This window comes from Peromyscus leucopus, chromosome 10, assembly GCF_004664715.2.
Source record: "Peromyscus leucopus breed LL Stock chromosome 10, UCI_PerLeu_2.1, whole genome shotgun sequence".
NCBI lineage: Eukaryota > Metazoa > Chordata > Mammalia > Rodentia > Cricetidae > Peromyscus > Peromyscus leucopus.
In genome coordinates this window covers 61,434,410-61,457,392 of record NC_051071.1, presented here as the reverse complement: position 1 = coordinate 61,457,392, position 22,983 = coordinate 61,434,410, and the positions used below count along the sequence as shown (strand labels likewise).

The 22,983-nt window shown below is 38.4% G+C and overlaps 1 protein-coding gene across 11 annotated transcripts in view; it reads right to left on the bottom strand.

Moving 5' to 3' along the window:
* Window positions 1–22,983, bottom strand: part of Fip1l1 (factor interacting with PAPOLA and CPSF1) — a 65,029-nt gene that overhangs the window by 25,769 nt on the left and 16,277 nt on the right. For 6 of the 11 annotated variants that reach the window (XM_037209105.1, XM_037209103.1, XM_028858918.2 and 3 more), the window contains 3 exons: window positions 16,297–16,406; window positions 2,455–2,548; window positions 891–1,047 (listed from right to left, as the gene is read on the bottom strand). In XM_037209105.1, coding sequence (XP_037065000.1) covers window positions 891–1,047; window positions 2,455–2,548; window positions 16,297–16,406 — 361 coding nt within the window. Of the gene's footprint in view, window positions 1–890; window positions 1,048–2,454; window positions 2,549–8,793; window positions 8,902–16,296; window positions 16,407–22,983 lie in introns of all 11 variants that reach the window. The other 5 variants (XM_037209104.1, XM_028858772.2, XM_028858705.2 and 2 more) reach the window with 1 other exon arrangement.

Below are 22,983 nucleotides of genomic sequence, written 5' to 3'. Positions count from 1 at the left end.
GGACACAGGTGCAGACAGAAGAGCTGACATTGCAGGTCAAGGGTAAGCACTGGGGAAGAGGTAGGTGGCTCTGGACTGAGCAGAACAGGCACCTTAGAGAGGGCAGCTCACTCACCATGCCTATCAAGACAGAGCGATTTTAATAGGAGAAGGCAAATCCTAATGCACGTTTCCTTAGACTTAACTAGGCCCTGAAGCTAATGTTTTCCATCTACTATTGGCATTCTCAATCCACCTGCCAGTGTCATAAAAAGCTGGTGACGGCGAGAAGTACTGAAAACTGACTGAAGGAAGGGAAGAGTCCACTAGGTGAGCTGTGGACTTTTTCCTCTATGACTAAGGTTCTGGGTTTCTAACTATCAAAAGTAGTTAAAAACATGATAAAACTGATTTTCTGTCTTGCTTAAAGAAATAAACATTAAACACAAGACTCAGTGGTCATCTCCTAAATGGAAACCATCACACAAAAGACTTACCACTAAACTGATTCCAATCTCACAAAATACAATTTTTGGACCTATTTATTTCTAAAAGTCACTTTAGAACCTTTTTCAATACAAGTCAACATACAGTTAATATTTGGTAAGGATTTCTCCACACACTAAGAGCAACTTCAGTTTGTACTTATTATTATATTTCAAGGTCAATATTATTATCTGTTTATTCTTTTCTACTTTAAAATAGTATCTCCACTATGGTGAAATAACAAGCTACAATAATAAATAGTAAGTACAAGAATAAATAACAAGATTCAGTGTGAATCTACTGAAGATAAAATGTTACTTTTAATGTAGTATAATCAATCAAAGTAGGATTTCCAAGTATATATTTTCACTTCAGTCCAAAGGAAAGGAACCCTAGTTAATCGAAGGCCTTTCCCCACGTCTTACCTGGAGGTGGGATCAGAGGTGGGGCAGTGCTGACAGTGGGAGGAGGTGGAAGAAATGGAGGAGGTGGAAGGTGAGTGGGAGGAGCCCCTGGAGGGAAAAATGGAGGTGGTTTGCTGAAATTGTTGTCGACTTCAGTAGCAGATCTGTCAGAAAGGACCTAAAAATAAAGCACAATTAGAAAGATAAATCAATGTTCTAAAGGTTGAATCTTAGTAAGTTCACTTTATCCACTCTAAAAAGTGAAATAAAGGGTAGCTTTAATTCTCACACTAGTCGGGGAGCAACAGTTCTATGTGATGTAGGCTTGTATGTTCACATGTGAGTACATATTCACACACCTCCTTTTTAAAATGTTCATACTCAAAGCCCAGTTCAAAGAACTAGACTACCAATTCTTTTTCAATTAAGAACTAATCAAAGCATGTCAAGTTATAAACAAACACTTTGTAAACACAATACAGCACGTGCCACAATTTAACCTTAGGCAAAGTTCAAGTACTGGAGTTAGTTATACCAATGATCAATATAGATCTAGCCCTGAGAAACTCACATATAAGTAAGCCAGGCATTTGAGGACCTAATCTCACCACATGGTAAAGTGTTACGCATGTGTTAATAGGTGGAAAAGAAGCAGTTATGAGTGTAAATAACTTTTTATGTGAGCCTCTGTAAGAGCAAAAGTTCCCCTGGCAAAGAGTGCAGTGTGATTAGCTACGAACTAGAAGACTCAAACATATTAAAGCAATGCAGGAAGGTGACCACCATAAACTGGGACTTTTAACCATCACATGATACATTCTGATTGTGCAATGAGGTTTACAAATAGCAAAGCCAGCTAATGCAATATATACACGCTTGAATTCTTATTAAAACATACCATTTAAATATGTAATTTTGTTTTGTTTTTTGAGACAGGGTTTCTCTGTGTAGCTTTGGAGCTTTTCCTGGATCTTGCTCTGTAGACCAGGCTGGCCTCAAACACACAGAGATCCTCCTGGCTCTGCCTCCCAAGTGCTGGGATTAAAGGCTTGAGTCACCACCACCCGGCAAATATGTAATTATTTTTATTAACTTTTTTCTACATTTAAGTACAATAATCTTCCAAGTGTTCTACTCATAACTTATTAAAATTGAAAACCATTTCAAGAAATCATAACAATTTAATGATATGAATAACTATCTTGTTTTACAAAAATTACCTTTAAAATGCTAAGAAGCATATAAATGCTAAAAAGCACATTTTATATGCTTTATTGACAATAAATATCTAAGTGGCAGAATTCTAGGGTGATTTCCCCTTCATTTTCTTTTCAATGAAATTATACAGTATGTTTCTAAGAAGCGAAGGAAAACTTCATTCACAGAAATTGAGAGGTTATCAATTCTAAATGGGGAGTTTTTCTAGTAAGTATAGATAAGGCTGATGGTTTTGCATATGAAATCCCTTCATAACACTGAAAGCAACTGACAGAGACGAGCACTATGGGGGTCTACATGCATGCACGCATGCACACATGGCATCAGTTAAACAAGAACACACAATGGCTGGTTTTGAAATAGAAACCTGTATATTGCTGTTCTCATTGGCCCGGCGTCTTCCTTCTACTCGGCTGATGGTTATTGTCTGACCAATGACATCAATTGCACCAGGTAATCTCCTGAAACACAAGAGTTGAAGCAATTCAGTTTCATCTAATTAGATGATTGAAGAATAGAAACATTAACAAATACACAGCCTTTATGGTGTACTTTTAAAATAAAAATGTATTGAAAGAATTTCTCTGACGTAGATTCTCACTACTTTGTAATTTGATTTTTAAAAAAATACAATTTTACTAAAGTAGTTTGCAAACAAATTTACCTTCATGGAATAGGATCAGATAGTAAATGCTAGACAAGCTGAAATAAAATCTATCAGCTATGACAATTAATCCAACAACTAATTCTATTTCTCAAACACTTAGTTCTCCAAAAAGGCTTGAAAAGAGATAGATAATGGTCATGTTCACACACAAACACAGCACATCCGCCATTCTCTTCAGTGGTAGAGTCAGGCAGCGAACTGTTCAAAGGAAAAGGAAACCAGTTTCTCCTCTCTAGTGACTCTCCTTCAGATAAACACTGTAAGCACCGGAAGCCTGGCTTACCTGCCCTTGGCATTTACCATCCCTCTCAAGTTTGAGAGGTAAGGATAAATGATCTACCAGGAACCATGCTACAAAGTCAACAGAAACAGTAGGCTACTTTTTCTTTTTTAATAAAAGCTACGATGTAGCTAAGGAAGGACTTTTAAAAGCATATATGCTGAACAAGAAAAAGGAAATCACTTCAGAAACAGGCTCTGAAAAGTGGATGTAAGAATTGTTTCTCTTTTCAGTCCTAACAATTCAAACTTTAAAACTTCACAGAAGAAAAAAAATCCTTAAGCGAACTCCATTAAAGCATAAATAAACAAATATAAAACAAAGTTAGTGTATAATTGTTGGATATGGTAACATCAAAGCGCAGAGTATAATTAATTGACATAATAATTGGATGGCAAAACCCATTTTCATGCCTGATACCTTCTAATCCCATGAAACTATGCATGCTTCCTTCCAACAAAGTAATTAATTCACCTTTGAAAACACTAGGACTTTTCTGGAAATAATGCTTTAGCCAGTTTGTTTCCAGTAACTATTATTTTACAGCCATAAAAATAAAAAGTACACAAGGACATCAGAGATGTCATCCAAGTACAAGTCAGCGTCCTTCACTGTCTCTTTCTATACCAGACTCAACCATCTAGGAAAAAGCTCAGATACAAACCAATGTCAACAATGACCATTTTGTGCTGACTCTCTTCTGTACACTTTTAATACAATAAAGCAGTGTTCAAGCCTTTCTAATTTCAGTAGATCATTGACTTCCTAGCATTCCCATAAAAGCAATGAGCAAGAGTAGCGCACACAACTTAGAGACGTTCGGTTTAAAGATTTACTTTATATTTTTATTCAGGTGTTTGCAGATGCTCACGGGAGGCCAGAAGAGAGTGTTAGATGCCAGGGAGCTGAAGTTATAGGCAGCTCACAGCCAGAGGATGTGGGGTGCTGGGAATCAAACACCAGTCCTTCTGCAAGAGTAGCAAGCTTTCTTAACAACTAAGCCCCTGATTCATAATAATATCCCACTATAACTGGGGAATACCCAAACTTTCACATATAAGAGAATAATCCAAACATGAGGGAAGCAAACAGTCTTCCAATTTGTTTCCTAAAACTTAAAATAATACAAAATTATACAGATCACTGCTTCCCATTAAAGCACATGCCCTCTGCCCTTGGATTCCAACATACTGTCAGACATGGTGCTTATTTCCCTCACCATTTATAGTCATGAAAATTTCAATATCAAAATCTACTTCCTTTCCTACTCTTCCCCACTACAGAACTGGTCCCCTCTTGAAGTTTTAAAATGTATTCCCATCAAAATTACCCTGCCACATTTGTTTGGATTTGTGGTTCAGACTGCAAATTCTCTGACTCCATAAGACATCCATTGAAAAGTAAGCCTCAGTACGAGACTGACTTTTCTCTATGATTCCTAATAAATTGTCTCTTAGCACTGCGGCTTTAAAAACTCCAGGGACACCAGGAAGCAGGCAGCTCTTCAACTCTACCCTAAATGAAGAGCACATTAGTTTTCTAAGCTTTAAGTGGAGCAATCACAAGAAATGCAAGATGGTAAACACCATGTTTGTAAAACCTAACAGTGGAGAAATCAGTCTTCAGAACACACCCCCAGGAAGTCCAAAACACTGCAGCTGCCTCCATGCCCGAAGACCTCCTTGCCCAGGTTTTTGAATAAACCACATCAATTAGTTCCCTTTTATCAGAATGAATTTGACATTTTGTTCACAAGTGGATGATGACATGTTCATAGATGAAGCAAGGTAAACAAAAGTAACATATAACACAATGGACTAATGTCAAACTCCATTAGTCCTGAGCCACATGATGGAATACACTGAATCCCATTAGTCCCAGAATGTGTCCCCCTCAACTTGCCCACTCCACCATCCCAAGGATTAAACCCAGTCTCATGTAAGCTAGGCAAGTTCTCCAGCAGCTCTCCATGAGAACTCCCAGCAGACAGTTTATTCATTACATGAAAACTCTCAGCAGTGCTTCATGACAAGAAGAGCTGCCGGAACTCAGATGTCAACATAGTACATCTAACTAACCGGGCCCAGATCTGCTCAGGACCACCAACTCCGCTACTGCTACTCTCCCCATTCTTGATATGGTAAGAAGCAGGGACAGAGACTAAGCACTCTGGATATCTGAGTTTATCTATAGCTTAAATAGGCTCTTATTCATAAGCTTCCATCTTGTAAATATCCTGCAAATATGAAACCATCTCTAAAATCAAATGAAAATGTCTTATTTTGATAATTCTGATGTCCCAGAAAGAGTTAAGGGCTGCTAACAAAGATAAAACTGGGATTTCTCAATGGCAAATAGAGGTCACATGAAGACAGGCATAGGCTATTTGCTAATCTGTCATACTTGTTTGTCTAAGCTACCCACTTCCAGCAGGCAGGGCAAAGGCATCCTCAGTGCACAGCTCTTTAGTGCATATGATAAAAATAAAGCACTAGTTGCAGATTGCTTGTTGGTAATTTAGCACTTGTATTAACTGAGCACTTTACTTACATTTATAACTCATAACTTATGGCACAACAACTATTATTCACATTTTTACATACGAGAATACGGAGCAAAACTGTGAATTCTTTTTGGAAGAAAGTATGATAGATTGCAGTAGTTTTTAAATCTTATTGGTAATAAAACACACAAGAAATGTGTTTTGCCTAAGAAATCCAGAACGTATTTATTACGTTTTAAAAAATGGAGTTTTGTAAAATGATGCTTACCATAAAGGAAAAGTACAATACTAAAAGCAAACATGATTTTATTATAAAAAGCCTAATGACAAAACCCAACAAATATCACTTAGAATCGCCAAACTGACTGGGACTGAGAAATGAGTTACAACCATACTCTTTGAAAAGCACCGAAACCAGACAAACTCTGCAGTATCTGTACAACAGAAGCAAAAGTGGATTTCCCAGCTCCATTCTCAAATGCCGTGTACAGCATCAGAGTGAGAGGCTCAATCAGTCAGGGGAGTCTATCCAACAGAGGTCAACGGAGGAGCGAGTGTTCTAGCACATAGAGCTTTCGAAGAAGGACCAAGAGATCCCAAACCTAGGGTGTGTGTATAATGCAGATGAGAGGCCACTGTGTGAAGCAAGTTTACAAATGAGTTACTGCTACAAAGAAAATCGAGAACATTTTCTAGCTTTATATTTCTGAAGAGTTTTTCACAATAAAAACTGTGCAGCAGACATTTCAAAGATTTATTCTCTAAGAAAAAAATAGCATTTGAATTTTTCTTATATTAAAACAATTGTTTATTTTATATGTATGGATGTTTTTCCTGCATGCTTGTCTGTATACTGTGTGTGTGGTGCCTACAAAGGTAGAAGAGGGTATGATCCCCTGGAACCAGAATTAGATAGTTGTAACCTCCATCTGGGTGCTGGGAACTGAACATGCGTCCTCTGCAAGCGCAACAAGTGAGCTTAACCTCTGAGCCATCTCTCCAAAGCCCAGCATTTGACATTTTCATATTTCCAAATAGAAGACAGTCATATCTGGTGAGGTGTCTCAATCAGGTCATGTATCTAAGCACATGGCTGTAACCTCTCTTAAGCTACTACAGGAAAGAAGGAACCAACACACAGATCAACATAAATACATGAATGGGAATGAGGGATATTTTAAATGGTGTGAAGAGCACATATCAAGAAAAAGAAGGTAGAGGAAGTATTGTGTAGTAGGTCTACTGCAAAATTGTCCATCATTCAGCTTGCAAATGAAAACACATAATACCCTGCTGAAACTGGCTAGTATAATCAAGAGGCAAGAAATATGAATTAAATGAACATTACATAAAGGACCCTGTGAGGCTACAAATGTTCCCCAATGCCAGCTCTCAGTAGAGTTACAGCTGTCATTCTACTGGCAAACTCCATTGCAAGCTAGCATTTGATGTGAACCTTCTAGCCCACCCAGAATCAAGCCTCTAAGTCAACCTGGGCAGTAATATGGCTGGTTAGGATAAAAATAAATTCAATTATTATACACTAAATCAAATTATTATATAGAAGTACCACTAATACAAGTATTAAAATTCTGAATTACATTTAATTGCTAACAATATGAAAAAATTCATTCTGTTTGACTCCACATATTCGAACTAACTTTACCTAAAATAATTTTAAATTTCTATTGATAACACATGTAAAATTTTAGTGTCATTTAAGTATAATTAAAATTTGCTAATAAAGACTATTAAAATAAGTCACTGTTTTCATCCTTTTTTAAAAGCTACTGTGTGTTTTGCTGGCTTTATTTATTGACTGTGTAAGAGTGTTTTGTGTGCACACGTGCCTGTGTATCACATGCATGCCTGGTGGCCATGGATGGCAGAAGAGGGCATCGGTTGCCTGGAACTGCAGTTACTGGTGACTGTGAACCAGCACACTGTGTGCTGGAAACTAAACCTGGTCCTCCGCAAGCAGTCAGTGATCTTAACCTCCGAGCCAGCTCTCCAGTCCCCATCTGTCTTTCTTTCTTTCTTTTCCCTTTTCTTTCTTTCCTTTTTTTTTTTTTTCATTCTTAACCCATCAAAAAAAAATCACATAAAATTGTTCTGAAAATTTTTACCTTCTCAGTTACTAGATGGATAGTTAGGACTATTTTTTAAAAAGTCAAAATACTGTCTCTGACATGAATGCCTATTTTTTTCTTTGACATAAATAACTTATTCTTTTCTAATAGCAAACCTCAAACTGACTAGAAATTTTTACAATTCACTAAGAATATATAATTAAGCTTCTATGGGGAAAAAAATGAAAATCAAACTTTCTTTGGATAGTGCTGCCCCCTTTGCTTTTTGTAAAATGCTACAATCAAAAGCACCTGCCATAATTTGCATATCTAAAAGCTTTTACATTAAAGTTATTAAGAGCAAACCACCACCAGATCATTAGTACATGATTTAGACAAAGGAAGCATAAAATTCTTCACCAACACAAACAAAGCCAAACACCAAAATTATTCCTTGTTTGGTTGTAATACTCTCAAAGGGCAAGTTAAAATTACCCTGGACTATACTTCTGAGTCGTACACTAGACATTCTCTCTCACACTAACTACTGTTAGCAATACATTCTGCGTGGACAGCACTGCTCACTGTATCCTTTAGAAATGAGTTAGTCCCATTTCGCTGACTTAAAACTATAGTGTGTCTATGGCTGGACACACTGTGAAGACATTTAGAACATGAATCAAGTCTATGGATGGCAGGATCATGAGTCAACCCGCTAACTAGAGAAACACACAACCTAGGGCAGCTGGTAGAGACCCACTACAGGAAGAACAGGCTGAGACATGGTAGCTGGATAGGATTAGAAAAATTCTGTGGAGTCAAATTTGCAAGTCCTAAAACTAGTTCAGAAAGTTAGACTTCGTGCATAAGCAGTGAAAAATAGCTGAGAATATTATAAAAGAATGTATAAAAACAGAATTAACATGCAACAAGGGGGAGAGAAAAGTAAGTTCAGAACACCATAATTAGTGTGGTTCAATGTAACAATTACATACTATAAAAGGTCAAAAGGATGAGGAAGACACATGCTGGGTCTCAGTAAAATGCCTCAATGCACTCTGAAAAAGCATCATTGGGGAGAAATATGGTATAGTCTCAAAACTAGTTACCTTATTATATACTAAGAGACACAGTAATACCAGTGATCTAAAGACGAGGAAGTAGCCAAGGTTTAAAAACAGCCTTACCTTAGGTCGGGTGACTCGGCCCTCCCATATCGATCCTGCCACTTCCCAACGCTTGAACTGGCTTTTCTGGAGGCAGTACTTGTCTGAGACTGAGAAGAGGTGCTGTTTCTGGTGAGATAAATTTGCTATGTTTTTTCTTACATACTGTTGTCTCTAACCCCCCTTGTCCTGTTTATCTTTCCTTGGCATGCTTTTTCTAAGGTGCTCTGACATGTTCCTACAGTACCATTCTTTTCAAGTCATGAAGCATTTGCTGGAGAACTGACTACTGCAGGCATTTTAATTTAGATGTTGTTATCACCAACTTGTTAACTCTTGAATACTGATAGAAATGTTTCAACATAGTATGGTGTCAAGATGAAGAAATGAAAAAAGAACCAAGGGTATGCCCAAAAAATTATCAAAAAACAAACTTGTGCCTTTATAAATTAATAACAATGTCTGCTGTTTCACAAAAATCTCACTCAAAACTGGTGTTGTTTTCTTCTATGCTCCTCAATAACACATATTTGTCAGTACAACCAGTTTATAGTAGTACTCAGATTTGTTTCATAAAAACCTATGATAAACTAAAATCTCATTGCAAAGGAACAACTCTTTCCAAGCACATTTCCAAAGCTATTTTCTCCCCAGTGACACACTCCATTCAAAGTTTAGCTAGGCACAGTGGCACTCACAGGGCTGAGGCAGGAAGTTCACCAGCTGACTACACACGAAGACCCTGTCGCAAAAATGAGTCCAGCTATTTCCATTCTCACCAATCCTGTGAAAGACTGTTTCAAAGCTACTTAAACAACACACATTTCCAAGTATACTTCTGTAAACATGCACCCAGGGAAAAATGAACTACAAATGAACTGAAGGGAATCTGTCACTAAAATCAAAGAAAAAGAAGAAAGTGACAGCTCCATGTATGCACTGGATAGCCCTGTCCTTGGCTCTGAGTTCACTATTTACACATGGGAAAAGAAATTCCACCAGTAGTCATGGAGGAAAAGATGCTACAGTGAAGAGACCAAAGGAACCAGTGACACTGAAGCACATGAAGAAATGTTTCCCCACTCACCCTCAGTCTAAACCAGAGTAGAAAGAACTCTTTAATTGTGTGTGTGTGTGTATTAATGGCTAAGCAGAAATCCCAAATCTATTAAGATTACATTTGATTAGCAATCAAATGATTAACAGACTGAAGCTGCTGGGGGCCAGATTATCCCTTTGAGAACAAAGAGACATAATATGAACTAGTTCTGAGAAAGGAAGCATCTGTGGTGTCAAACTGGATGTAAAAGAAACATGATTTCATGACTCAAACTTTATTTTAAAATATGCAAGTGACACTTTCATACTGAAATTGCTGTTTCCCCCAAGCTGTTAAGTACTTAAAAGGCCCTGAAAATAAATAATGACACCCCAGTGCAACGATCATAGCTATCAGCCTGATCTTGCTTTTGAATTAGTATTTCTTCCTAAGATGAGTAAATGTCTTAAAAGAAATCAGGGAAGTACAAGATAAGCTTGGAATACCCGGCTAATGCCAAAAAGAAGAGATCATACATATACACATACACACACACACACACACACACACACACACACACACACACACACGCATGCACGCACACACGCATGCGCGCGCGCGCGCGCGCACACACACACACATACATACACACACATACACACACAGTCAAAAGCAATTTTGAAGCCACTCCCACCAGTCAATTTGGAAAATTTGACACATCAAAACACATTACTAGATAAAAATCACACACATGCACACATACGGGCGGGCGCGCGCACGCACGCGCGCACACACACACACGCACACACACACACACACACACACACACACACACACACACACACACACGTCCTTCTACACGTAAGAACTCATATACTTAGTGAGGCATGTTGGCAATGCCAGCACTGGAAAGGGTGAGGTGGAAGGATTGTGATAGCCTAAGCTACATGGCAAAATCTTGTTTCAAAAACACTGAAAAGCAGGAGCTGGAGAGATGGCTCAGTGGTTAAGAGCACTTGTTGTTCTTTCAGAGAACCCAAGTTTGATTCTTAGCACCCATATGATCCCAAGGGATCCAGCACCCTCTTCTTGCTTCCTTAGGAACCAGATACACATATGGTACATGTACATACATGCAGGCAAAATACTCATAAAAGCAAGTAAGACTGAGTAGATGGCTCAGTGGTCAAGAGCACTGAGAGCTCTTCTAAGACCTAGGTTCAAGTCTCAGCTTTGTCTGTTCCAAAGGATCCAACATACTCTTGTGACCTCTGTGGTACCACACACACACGGTGCACAGACTTATAAGCATGCAAAACACCCATACACATTAACAAGATAATTTAAACAAAATTTTAAAAGTTATTGTTTTAAAGACATTATAGTAGCAACTCAGTTATTATAAAAATCATCAACAGATGCTAAAGTTCTTGGGAAGTTAGGACATTTATACCTAGTTTCTCTGCAAAATTACTTTTTTTTTTTTTTAATGGTGCTAGGAATCAGACCTAGCCTTGCACATGCTAAAGGCAAGCAGTTTTTCTAAAACTGAGCAATATCCCCAATGCAAAAATGACTTCTTAAATGCAAAAGGAGAAACAGGAACTTGATGTAGAGCCAGAAAGACATGAGCACAAGTAACTCACTAGATTTACCATCATTAGTAAAAAACAAGTGGGGGGGGGGGGGGCAAATGGGTTACTTCTCTTGAGGCTGGTACAATGAAGAGGAGAACACACCATCATTTACACAACAGTCTCAAAGCACAAGCCCATCTAATAATGAGGAGGAACTGGCAAAGCCAGACTGAGGAACCATCTCTAAAACAACTGGATTGCACTCTTCTAAAATGCAACCAAAGGCTTGAGAAGCTGCTCTAGATGGTAAACACCTAAAGAGAGAGCTCAAATGAATGAGCCTGGACTGAGTCCAAGGTCAAAAAGAAGAGGAATTCAGTAAAGGGCAATGTTGAGGTAATTGGCAAAATTGATGATCTGGGTAGTATACAAAGGATTGATTCAGCATTGGACTTTTCTGACTTTGATAACCACCCTATGTACAGTTATGTAATAAAACATCCATCCATGTTCCTAAGAAATACAAGGTGAAGTGTTTAGAGGTTAAGAGAAGCATGCATCCAATGTTTACCATCCAAACAGTTGAGAGAGAAGTATTTTTAAGAAGCAAATACAACATGTTAGAACCTAGTGAACTTGTAGATGAGGTTCCCTGTGTTTTACTTGGAACTCTTAAGTTTGAATACTTGTCAAAACAGAACAGTACAAAATGAAAACAACAAAGAAAAGAATAGCAAAGATGTGTTTTCCAATGTACTTGCTAGTTTACAACAATATACTGTATTCGTAAAATCTTATCAAGATGTAAATTCCTATCACTTTTCCATAGATAAGTTCTTCAAAAGAAAATAAATAATATGGGAACTTAAAAAGACTAAACAAAGCATTCTGATATAGCAAATGTAGACCTTCCCTTAAGTATACCAGCTTGCTGGGCAGTTCCGAAGTTGCAAACTCACCATTTCTACCAATCCCAAATTTCAGAAGGTCTCTGCAAACATCCACCCACACATTAGTAAGGCATGTAAGATTTTAGCAATGGAGATCTAGTGCTTAGGCCAGTATCACAGATCACTACTCTTAAATCTGGTTTATGTCTCAGTACTGACAATACTATCTTCCTCCTAAACTCAATAAAATTTATTTCCAAAGATTTTATCCAATTTTCATATATATAAAATTACCCCCCCCCCACACACACACACAATTTTTAGGGAAATAGTTTGCAAAGATCTAAAAGTCTATTTTTGATTAACTGAAGATAAATCCAGAAAACAAATTTTCCTAACGAGGAATGAGCACTGCCCTTTATATTCAGAAGTGATGAGAAAAGCACGCTAGGTATGTTCCTATCAGTTGCAAGGGCAATTACTCATACTTGAAGCGGTGACGGGCCTGCTAATTTCCCATCCTTCCTTCACCAGCTGTTTTTCTGTCCCTTACCATCTTTTTCATTCCATCTTTATGCATACCTTCCAATGTCTTTAACTCTACTTAGGTCCAGTCATTACTATTACCACCCCTTGAATACACATTCACTTTTTGGGGCCCTCTGTCCCTTAGTTATTGCCTGGCATAACCTCCACTCCTATGAAATACAACTGTAACTACTCTTAATGAGCACATCTAAAGTACACTTGACTTGGCTCATTTTAGAGCTTGGCCTCAATCAACAAACAAACAAACTGCAAACACAAAGTCATTAACTTTTCATTTTATTAACTCATTTCCATCAACATATAAAAACATTGTTTCTCCCATTTTGAAGTAAGCCTTCATACTCTGTTTCCCTCCAACTACTGCCAAGTGATCCTATTCTTTTTTTTTTTTTTTTTACACAAAAGTTTATTCACCTACCCCAGAAAAAGACTACTTCAGGCTTCTCTTTCAAACATTAACACCCACTCTACCATCTTTAGTCTGCCCTGCTAAGTCTTTATCTCATTTTCCTAGGGGAGAAAAAGGGTAGCAATCTACGAGAGTGTCCCATTGTTTCTCATTATTTTTTTTGTCTAGGTACTTGCTGCAATCTCCTACAAGGGTCCCTGTTTCTACCTTTTCTCACTCTACATGTTGTTCTTAGCAAAGAAACTAAACTGAGACTTGAAAACCCCAAGTATAGCACATTCTCTCTAGTTAGGAAGTTGTTTACCACCCATGCATTCATACCCTGTTCCCTTTGGTCTAACTAAGAACAATGCTCTACAATTGTCCCCCTTCCTTACTTCTTGATCATTAAGATTTTTAATTAACTCATTCTCAAGTACACAATATGCTGCAGTTTCTTTTACCTTGAAAAATCTGGCCTCACATGTCCCTATTTCCCTGGTTCTAGCCCCACAGACAAGAGAAAATAGTCTTTAAAGTTGTTCATATTTTTACTTTTCAATTCCTCTCATTACTGCTTTGTTTTTTAGAAAGTGTCTCTCTATATAGTCTACCTGTCCTGGAGCTCACTCTGTAGACCAGACTGGCCTTGAACTCACAGAGACCCACCTGCCTCTGCCTCTGTCTCCTAAGTGCTGGGAGTAAAGTAAGATCTCTTGTTTCTGTTGAAGCCATTTAAGTCTTTTCAATTTACCTTGAACATGATCTTGGTCAGGATCATCAGTGACTATCATACCTGAAAATCTAATAGACACTTGATCTTCATCTTCCTGACCAATTTATCACTTATGTTTAACAGTTGATCACTCCATACACTAACTTTCATCTGTGCCTCCTTATTGGTCCTTTGTTACTGATTACCATTCATTCTTTTAGTATCTCAAGGCTCTGTCCTCTATCCACTCTGGATCAATATGTTTTTGATGGTCTAGTTAAATTTCCCAGCTCCACTTTCGATAGCATTTGAACAGTGATCACTGTCTCCAGCCAATACTCCTTTCCTTATTGCACAGACACTATGCAACCCTCCAACTTCCCCTTTCACATTACACTGGCACCTTGACTTCTATCCCCTTGACTGATGCCTTGTCCTCTCTCTCCAAGCCATTCCTCTTGTAATCCTCTCCATCTCTTAAATGACACCCCATCATGACATTTATGTTGAGCAAGGCAAAATCCTTGAATTCATTGAGAATAACTTTTCTCTATAATATACAACACACCAGCCCAGACATGTCATTGCAAGCCTTTGGAATACACCCAGTAGCTAACCATTCTGACCATTCATCATCACCTTGGTCCAGGACACCATTATCTCTTGCCTACACATTTGTTGCAGTCTCTTACACCTTGTCCCCTTTTCTATCACTCTTCACAATGTAAGCTGCTCTTAGTAAAGCAGCTAAATTAAGACTTGAAAACCTTAGTCAGACTGGCCTGCTAAAAACCCCATTGCAGCTCCCCATTTGTTTCAAATAGAGAAAAACGCAAAGCAAAAATTTATATCATCACAAGATGTGATACAATTCAACACACTCCCCATAAGGAGGGAACACAAAAGGAGACAAAGACTCCATGACTTTTAAAGAGTTTCACTGTAACAGTATCTAGAGGAATGTTTCCATGTGACAAACAGTTCCACAACACTTTACAGAACTTAATTCACTTGACACATGCAGCTAGACTCAATGGAAGTACTATTACTACATTTTACCAATGGATTTGGAAATCCAGACCTAAGAAAATGAGTCGGCCCAAGGACACTCAACTAGTAGACTGCTGAGTTAGAATTTAAACCCCAGAAATCTAAGGCAAGATTCCAACCTCTTAACAAAATTCAAAAGCAGAAACTCGATGAAACAAAGTGGACCTTTTAGAAAAATCCAAAATACTATCTATTAAAGGATCAATACTCTTTAGCTTCTATAATTGGTTAATCAAATGTTTTATGAAATTTCACTTAGTTCAAATTACAGCATTTGAGATATTTCTATAGCAATTCATATAAATCTCGGCTCACTTTTAAATGTTTCACTTTGGATTAAAGCTTTAAGAATCTTTATTTTAACTGGTCATGGCAGAACATGCCATTAATCCCAGCACGTGGGAGGCAGAGGCTGGCAGATCTCTGTGATTCTGAGGCCAACCTGGTCTATACAGCAAGTTCCGGGCTAGCCAGGGTTATATAATGAGATCCTGTCTCAAACAAACAAACAAACAAACAAACCTTAAACAAATAAAAGCATTTTAGTTAGAGATGAGCCTAATGCTTCTCTAAGGTCTCTTCCCCCATTAGTGTATATCATAAAATATAATTTCTCAGGATAGTAATAAACTGAAGAACAAATGAAAAGAGACAACTAGAATATGCATTTAAGCAAGCAACAGAAGGTAAATAGTCTGGCAGAGAATCTTTAATGGCTGAGTTGACTTATTTCAGGCCCAGACTTGTTAACCTTAATCTAATCCAAGACTAAACTGCTGGCATCCTCAACCTTCCCTGGTCTTCACTTATTCTTTGTTATTTTCCTTATAATGGAGTCACAAGGAAACAATTGTCACATTTGAACGAAAAGGACATTTTTTTCTGCATAATTACTACTTCTATCTAGTATTTTATAGACACAAAATTGGGGGTTATATGAAAGCAAAGAATGCCATAAGACTTTTATGGATGAAATTTATATCATTTCTTTTATAAAAATCTCTTTAAGTCCATAGATCTAGACCTAGGAAGTCCAATAAATCTTTAAGTGAGAATAATACACACAGTGAACAGCATGAACAGTCACCACTTCTGCATGGAAGATTATTGTAACTATGCCATGCTCCATTTTGTGCAGACTCAGGTGTTTTGTTTTTTAAGATGGAATAGTACCTGAGAAGTTGTTTATAATGATTCAAACTACAAGTCCAGTTTGTACTGGTAGACCCCCCAGGAGACTTCATATTTAACACAGCATTACAGCACAGACACAGCACCAAGATCCCAACGCTGGGACTCTAAAGGATCTAACTAACCTGCTTGGTGGCAGGCCAGTCTTGAACAACGAGGGCGGAGAAGTAAACTCTGCTTTTGTAGATGGAAGCGCTGCTTCTTTCTCTGAATTTCCAGTTCTCCCTTGCTGTACCTTCAAAAAGAAAAATGGGGTTACTACTTTGCTTAATTTAACAGACACTCAAGCACGAGGTACTTTTACATCTGTAGCATTTGCTCTCAAGTTAAATATGAAGAATGTACCATGCCTGGATATGTATTAAAAGGGATCTATCTTAGGTTAGCATTAGGTGAAACGCATCAAAGATGGATTTGAGGATCAAAATGTTCCAATTACTAAAATGTTCAGTTTGTCACTTAGAAGCCCCAATAAACCCAAATGTAACTCTTCACAAATTGTTCATGAGCAAAGTTAGTCTAGGATATACTTGGTTACGACTCCATGTTTCCGAGTTCAAGGAAAGCCTTGAAGTTTCCCCCTTCTGTACTCACAAGCTTTACTAGCAATCTGATCATTTGCTAATTCAAACAGTCATTTGCTTTAACATTAATATAAAGAATCTGTTCCTGGAAATCAGACTGTTGCCCAACTAAACACTTGACACCTAATGACTAACATTTATGGTCCTGGAAGGTCCTTGGCACATTACCAGAGGAGAAAACGAACCGTCAATATTCCCCAGCTACAAGCCCTACAATGTCCCCTGGCCACCTGTTTGCAGGATATACTGGAGCAACAGTGACAAAATGTTGGGGGAGCAATCAACCCCTTTGATTCGAGTTAAGGCCCACTCCCTAAGATGGAGCCTCTGACCCCAGACCACTGAAGGGGCCAACCACCTGGGCCTAGCCAGATCATGGGTTCCAAGAGGAAACCTTCTGTTCTTATCAGCTCAAGAAACAAAGCAACAATATTACTCCTAATGACTTATTGCTATACTCATAGTTCAGAGTATTGCTCAAGGCTCATTAGAGAAGCCTACTGAGGTAATTAACACAGAGACCAGGGACTGAACAATATGCAGAGAGTACGAGACTTTGGAGCACTCAATCTTAAATGTGATGTCTTTATCAACACCCGCCCCCCAACCCCTCCACCTCCTGTGAGGCTCAGGAACCCGTACAGAAGTAGAAAACCTGTAAGAGCTAGAGGTCATGGATGATTCCAAGGAAAGAGCATCATCCAGACACAACAGAACTGATACACATATAAGCTCATGGAGACTGTGAGAGGCATAAGACTTGCAACAAATTCAAACCAAAAAAATACCAGCATGGAGAAGGGATAGTGGACATGAAGTTTCACCCATAACCAGGAAGCTATTTGCAATTGATAGCTGCTGAGAAAAGGAAAATCAATTTTCTCCAATGGAGTGTCAATGGGTATATCAACTACACTACAAGTCAGGCCACATGCCCACAAGTTGACCAATACAAAACAGACTACATGGGGGGTTTTGTTTGTTTTGGGGCTTTGTACACTTTTTATTTTGGTATTTTTTGGTCTTAAGGAGTTTGGTGTTTTTTTTTTTGTTTTTTGTTTTTTTTTTTTTTAAGATAGAGGGAAGAAAGAGACAGAACATCAAGTTGGGTGAGCAGTGAGATAAGAAGGATCTAGGAGAAGTTGGAGGAGGAGAAAGAATAAGCTTCAAAATATTATATGAAAAAAATGTCATTAAAAGACATTCTGAGCCAGGCGGTGGTGGCGCACGCCTTTAATCCCAGCACTCGGGAGGCAGAGCCAGGCGGATCTCTGTGAGTTCGAGGCCAGCCTGGGCTACCAAGTGAGTTCCAGGAAAGGTGCAAAGCTACACAGAGAAACCCTGTCTCGAAAAACCAAAAAAAAAAAAAAAAAAAAAAAAAAAAGACATTCTGCTCCTGCACATCCCTAACTTATCACCAGTGACAGTGCCTATCACACCAGCTCCACATACCTAGATACTAAGAATAAGTCCTCTATTTCCTTACTTAGTATTTTTACCTAGTGTTTTAGGCCCTACTTAAATTCTATTATCCTGCTCCACCTAAATTTAGCATCATTCTCCTTTCTCATGAAGCAAGAGACAATAGAATCTCAGATAATTTGATTGATATATTTTAATCATTAATTTAATTTTAGAAATCATTTATCTGCAAATTAATCAACATCAGGAAAACAAAAAGATCATTATGCATTTAAGCTAATAAGAGTTCGATCTCTGACCAGAAAATCTCTTCCCTGAGGACCAGCTTTCATGGTACCAGAGAGCATCACTCCAGCTACCAAGGGAGGGAAGCAAACAATAGTTCTGGCCAGCTGTTATGCCCATGAACCACAACAATAGCCTGCATGGCATGACAACCATAAGGGTGAAAAGTAAGGTGAGAGGAATAAGGCTGAGTAGGAAGGCATAGTTAACTGATGGTGTTACAGAATTCGGGAAGTTGACTATTTTAATGGTATTAGTTAGGGATATTAGGATGGCATGCAAACCTTGACTGTAACCAACAGCTGTTTAATAGGAGTTAAAGCCCACTCAATAAGAGGGAAACAATGCCTGGTACTGGAAATAAAGTCAACTACCCAGGGTTAGTGAAGTCATGGATCTTGGAGGAGAACACTTCACTTTACTAAACTAGCATAATTCCTAACTACATCCTAAATATTTATTCTTATGCCCATAGATAAGTATAGTTTTCACCCCTTATCAAAGAAACTTCTTTCTGCAACAGAAGTAGACCATTATAGAAAACCTCTACAGATCAAATGTAGCACACAAAAGATCATGTGGAGTCCAGTCCCACTCACTACATGTACAACATGATTCCTGCATCGAGAGCACAAGAATCATTGAGGGAAAGAGGGACAGAAAGATCTTTAACAGCCAGAGGAACAGCAAGTTTGCTGTGAAGCCGTGTCTCCTAGGAAAGTTAGGTTTATCAGCATGCCTGCTTAAACAAGAACAAAACAATGACCACATCAATGGGCACACTAACACAGAAGGGGGAAAGTTCCAGGGTCTTCAAGCCTAGCTAAGAACTATGGGCAACTGGGAAATGCTGAAAGTGAGAGAAATGGTCTTCCCTAACAAGAGTCCCTAATTGGTTATCCAATAGCAAATGATCAGCCCTGAAATCATATACATACAAGTCACCTAATACGGACTAAGAAAATTATATTTAGGAACACATGTATAAATGTAACAACACTTTTTAAAAAAAGAGGTAATGAATTTGAGAGCAAGAGGGATCTGTGAGAGGGGCTAGTGGAAGGAATGGAAAGGGGGATTAATATAATTATAAGTCAAAATATTAAAAATTATTATTAAATAAATTTTTAATGAAATAAAGCTAAGTATTAACTTAAAGAGTCAGACCTCTATTAAGTAGTGGCCAGTTTTACCCAGTTGGTACCTACCTATAATTAAGCCTTAACACTGAGTTCATTTGAAATCAAGCTCTACTGCTTACTAAAAGCAAATTCATTGAAAACGTACAGCTCCTAATGGGATATTAGGATCATCACTAAGACAAGGAAGACAAAAGTAAAAGACTGAACACCTGACAGGTAAAAAGCCAGGCCATAGTGACAGGGGAAGTAAACAATTCAATTACCAAACATCTACTAACTATCTACTGTACCTAAAGCTCAGATTACTGAAAGAAAAAAAAACAAAACCAAAACTCTACCTCTCAGAGAAAACAACAAAAATAGTGAGCACAATACAATAAATGCTTTGAAAAATATAGGGGATGAGGTGGTTCAGAGTGTAAAATGCTTAAAATGCTTATTTATTTTTAAGTCCCACAACTTGAGTTTTAATTTCTGGGACCCACAAGAAAGGAAAGAACCAGTTCCTGAAAATTGTCCTCTGCCTCTCACAAATGCACCACGGCATGTGTGCGTGGACACTCCCTCTCTCTCTCTTTAAAAAAATAAAATGGGGTAAAAGATGTAAAAGAAACACATTTCTCTGCCTAAAAAACTGGTTAACATTAAGGTCCCAACTGTCCCCATGAATACCAGCAATTTATATGCAGTTTCTTGGCATATCAAACTGACACCTCAAAATTATCATGGCTTAAACTAAACTATCAATTTCCCCTAATCTGATCCTCCCCATATTTTCCTCATATTAATAAAACAGCATTGTCACCTCCTAAACTTCTCAAGAACGAAACACTACACCTTTATCTAGCTCATGTTAATGTACAGGATGTCAGCTCCCCAGGCAAATCCATCAGTGTGCATGAGCCACTGTGATACTCTCTCCACTTCTGGTCTTAACTCTGTATACAGGCAAAGCAATCTTACCACATATGCACGTCAGCTCATGTCTCCTCTGCTCAGAGTCTCCAACTGCTTCCCAATGCAAACAGAATAAACAAGCGTCTTAACATGGCCTATATGGTTTGGGCACTGTATCCTTCCAAATGCGTTTCCTTCTAGTCTCTCTCCATCCATGTTTACCACTCCTAGTCATGATAGCCTTTTTTCTTGTTTTTTTTTGGACATGTAAGCTCCTCTTGTCAGCGTTTCTGAATTAACTAGTCTTTCTGTTTGGAATATCCTTTCTCCAGATCATCTCACAGCCTCCTCTAATTCCTGCAGAGCAGTCTTCCCAACCTCCATCTATGCTATTGTTCTCTGTACTTTCAATTATAGATCAAAAACAAATGAAAATAACTTACGTGAACAATTCCAAAAACTGACAACTGATACGGTAAACCACATAGAGTCTGCACCTTTCCAATTCCATCTTACCTGGGACATGAATCATCCCTTTGTCTATGCATCCACATGCATACTTCGGCATCCTAGTAATCAGTCACTCAGCTGCTTGGGATACTAAAACTGTTGTGTAAAAGTGTTGATGTCTGATTAACCTTTACTTAACTTAAAAATGCTCCTAAAGCACAGAAGTACCGATGCTGACAATCAGAACCGGCAAAGAGGAGCGGTCAAGTGCTCCCTCTCAGTAAGTTATTGACTTACATCAACAGAAAAGTCATCATGTGCTATAACAATTATTTTGAGCATACTGGAATAATTGTATTAGTGTATTGCTCTGTATTGTTATTGTTAATCACTTACTGTGACTAACTTAGAAGTAAATTTGATTGTGTATGTGGAAAAACAAACAGAGGATACAGGGCTTAGTACTACCCAGTTTCAGGCATTACAAGGGATCTTAGTGTGTAGAGAGGACTACTGTGTCATTCAAGTGATCCCTCATAAGAGGAGTAGCCTTCCTCACCACTTCCTGACTCCTTCCTGTGATTTTCTATTTTCTTCTTAAAATTTCTGATTAGCATCATTATCTGAATATTTTGCTGCATGATGCTATCTGCCTATCATCACTACAACCAGACCTGTAAAGACACTAACTACATATAAACTCTGTATCCTAAGTGTCTGGACAACAGGACGTGGATGAGCCGATACTCTTTTTTTAAAGTTTATTTAATTGGTTTTAGAGTCTGCTCTAATATCACTTCTTCAGTCTTTCAAATAACACGGAATGTATAAATATGCAACTGTTGGCATCATCAGTCACTCAATAACTAGCTTTCCCATTACAGAAGGTTAGAGTCCATGCCACTCTCTATTTTCTTCTTAAATGTCACTTTCTTCCCCCAACCAGCTGAACACACTGCGTTGTAGAGTCTACTAAAAGCTGGAAAGAAAGTGGGAGAAGGCTGAAGAAGAAAGTGGGAGAAAGGACAGCTCTTCCAACTGAAAGGGAGTGTCTCCACTATCTGCATGCACCTGTGTGCATCTCTACACCAGGGAAAGCCCACTATCTGCATGCACCTGTGTGCATCTCTACACCAGGGAAAGCCCACTATCTGCATGCACCTGTGTGCATCTCTACACCAGGGAAAGCCCACTATCTGCATGCACCTGTGTGCATCTCTACACCAGGGAAAGCCCACTATCTGCATGCACCTGTGTGCATCTCTACACCAGGGAAAGCCCACTATCTGCATGCACCTGTGTGCATCTCTACACCAGGGAAAGCCCACTATCTGCATGCACCTGTGTGCATCTCTACACCAGGGAAAGCGAAGACAGAAGACAAAGCAGACAGTCACTGAAAAACGGTTTACTTTGCTCCTAACTTTGACACTTCATTTCTTTCAACACACTTATTAAATAGTCCTGAAGCCTTCACCAGCCCAGCTGCCCTCCTTGTCACATTGAACTCTATATTGTCCTCAGAGGCTGTACTCAGGTGACAAACTCGAAATCTGTCCAACCAGAATATGAGGATATTACTTCACATAACCTAGCACTATAAGAAATAACTGTAGGATATACGCTTGATTTATTGAAACCAAGTGAACAGCAGATCTTACACATCTTAACTACAACTCAAAAGCTTGAGAAGCTAAGGGCTGGCCAGACGGCTCCTGCTGTCTGAGTTCACTTCTCCAGTGCCACATGATGGAGAAAACCATCGCCTGCATGTTGTCCTTAGATCTCCTACATGTATGTGTGCCAGGTACATGCTGCGCTCTCGCTCTCTCTCCCTCTCCCTCTCTCACACACACACACAAGCTTTTTTTAAAAGAAGTTAAATATTCATCCAAATTATTATGCTATCACTATAGCAAAAGTCCTTAAGTTTTTTGTTGTTTTTTGAAAATAGCATTATTTATAAAAGTTTAATGTTATGAGCAATACTTAAGAACATAAATTAGTATTTAAAATTCTAATTAACAAAAAA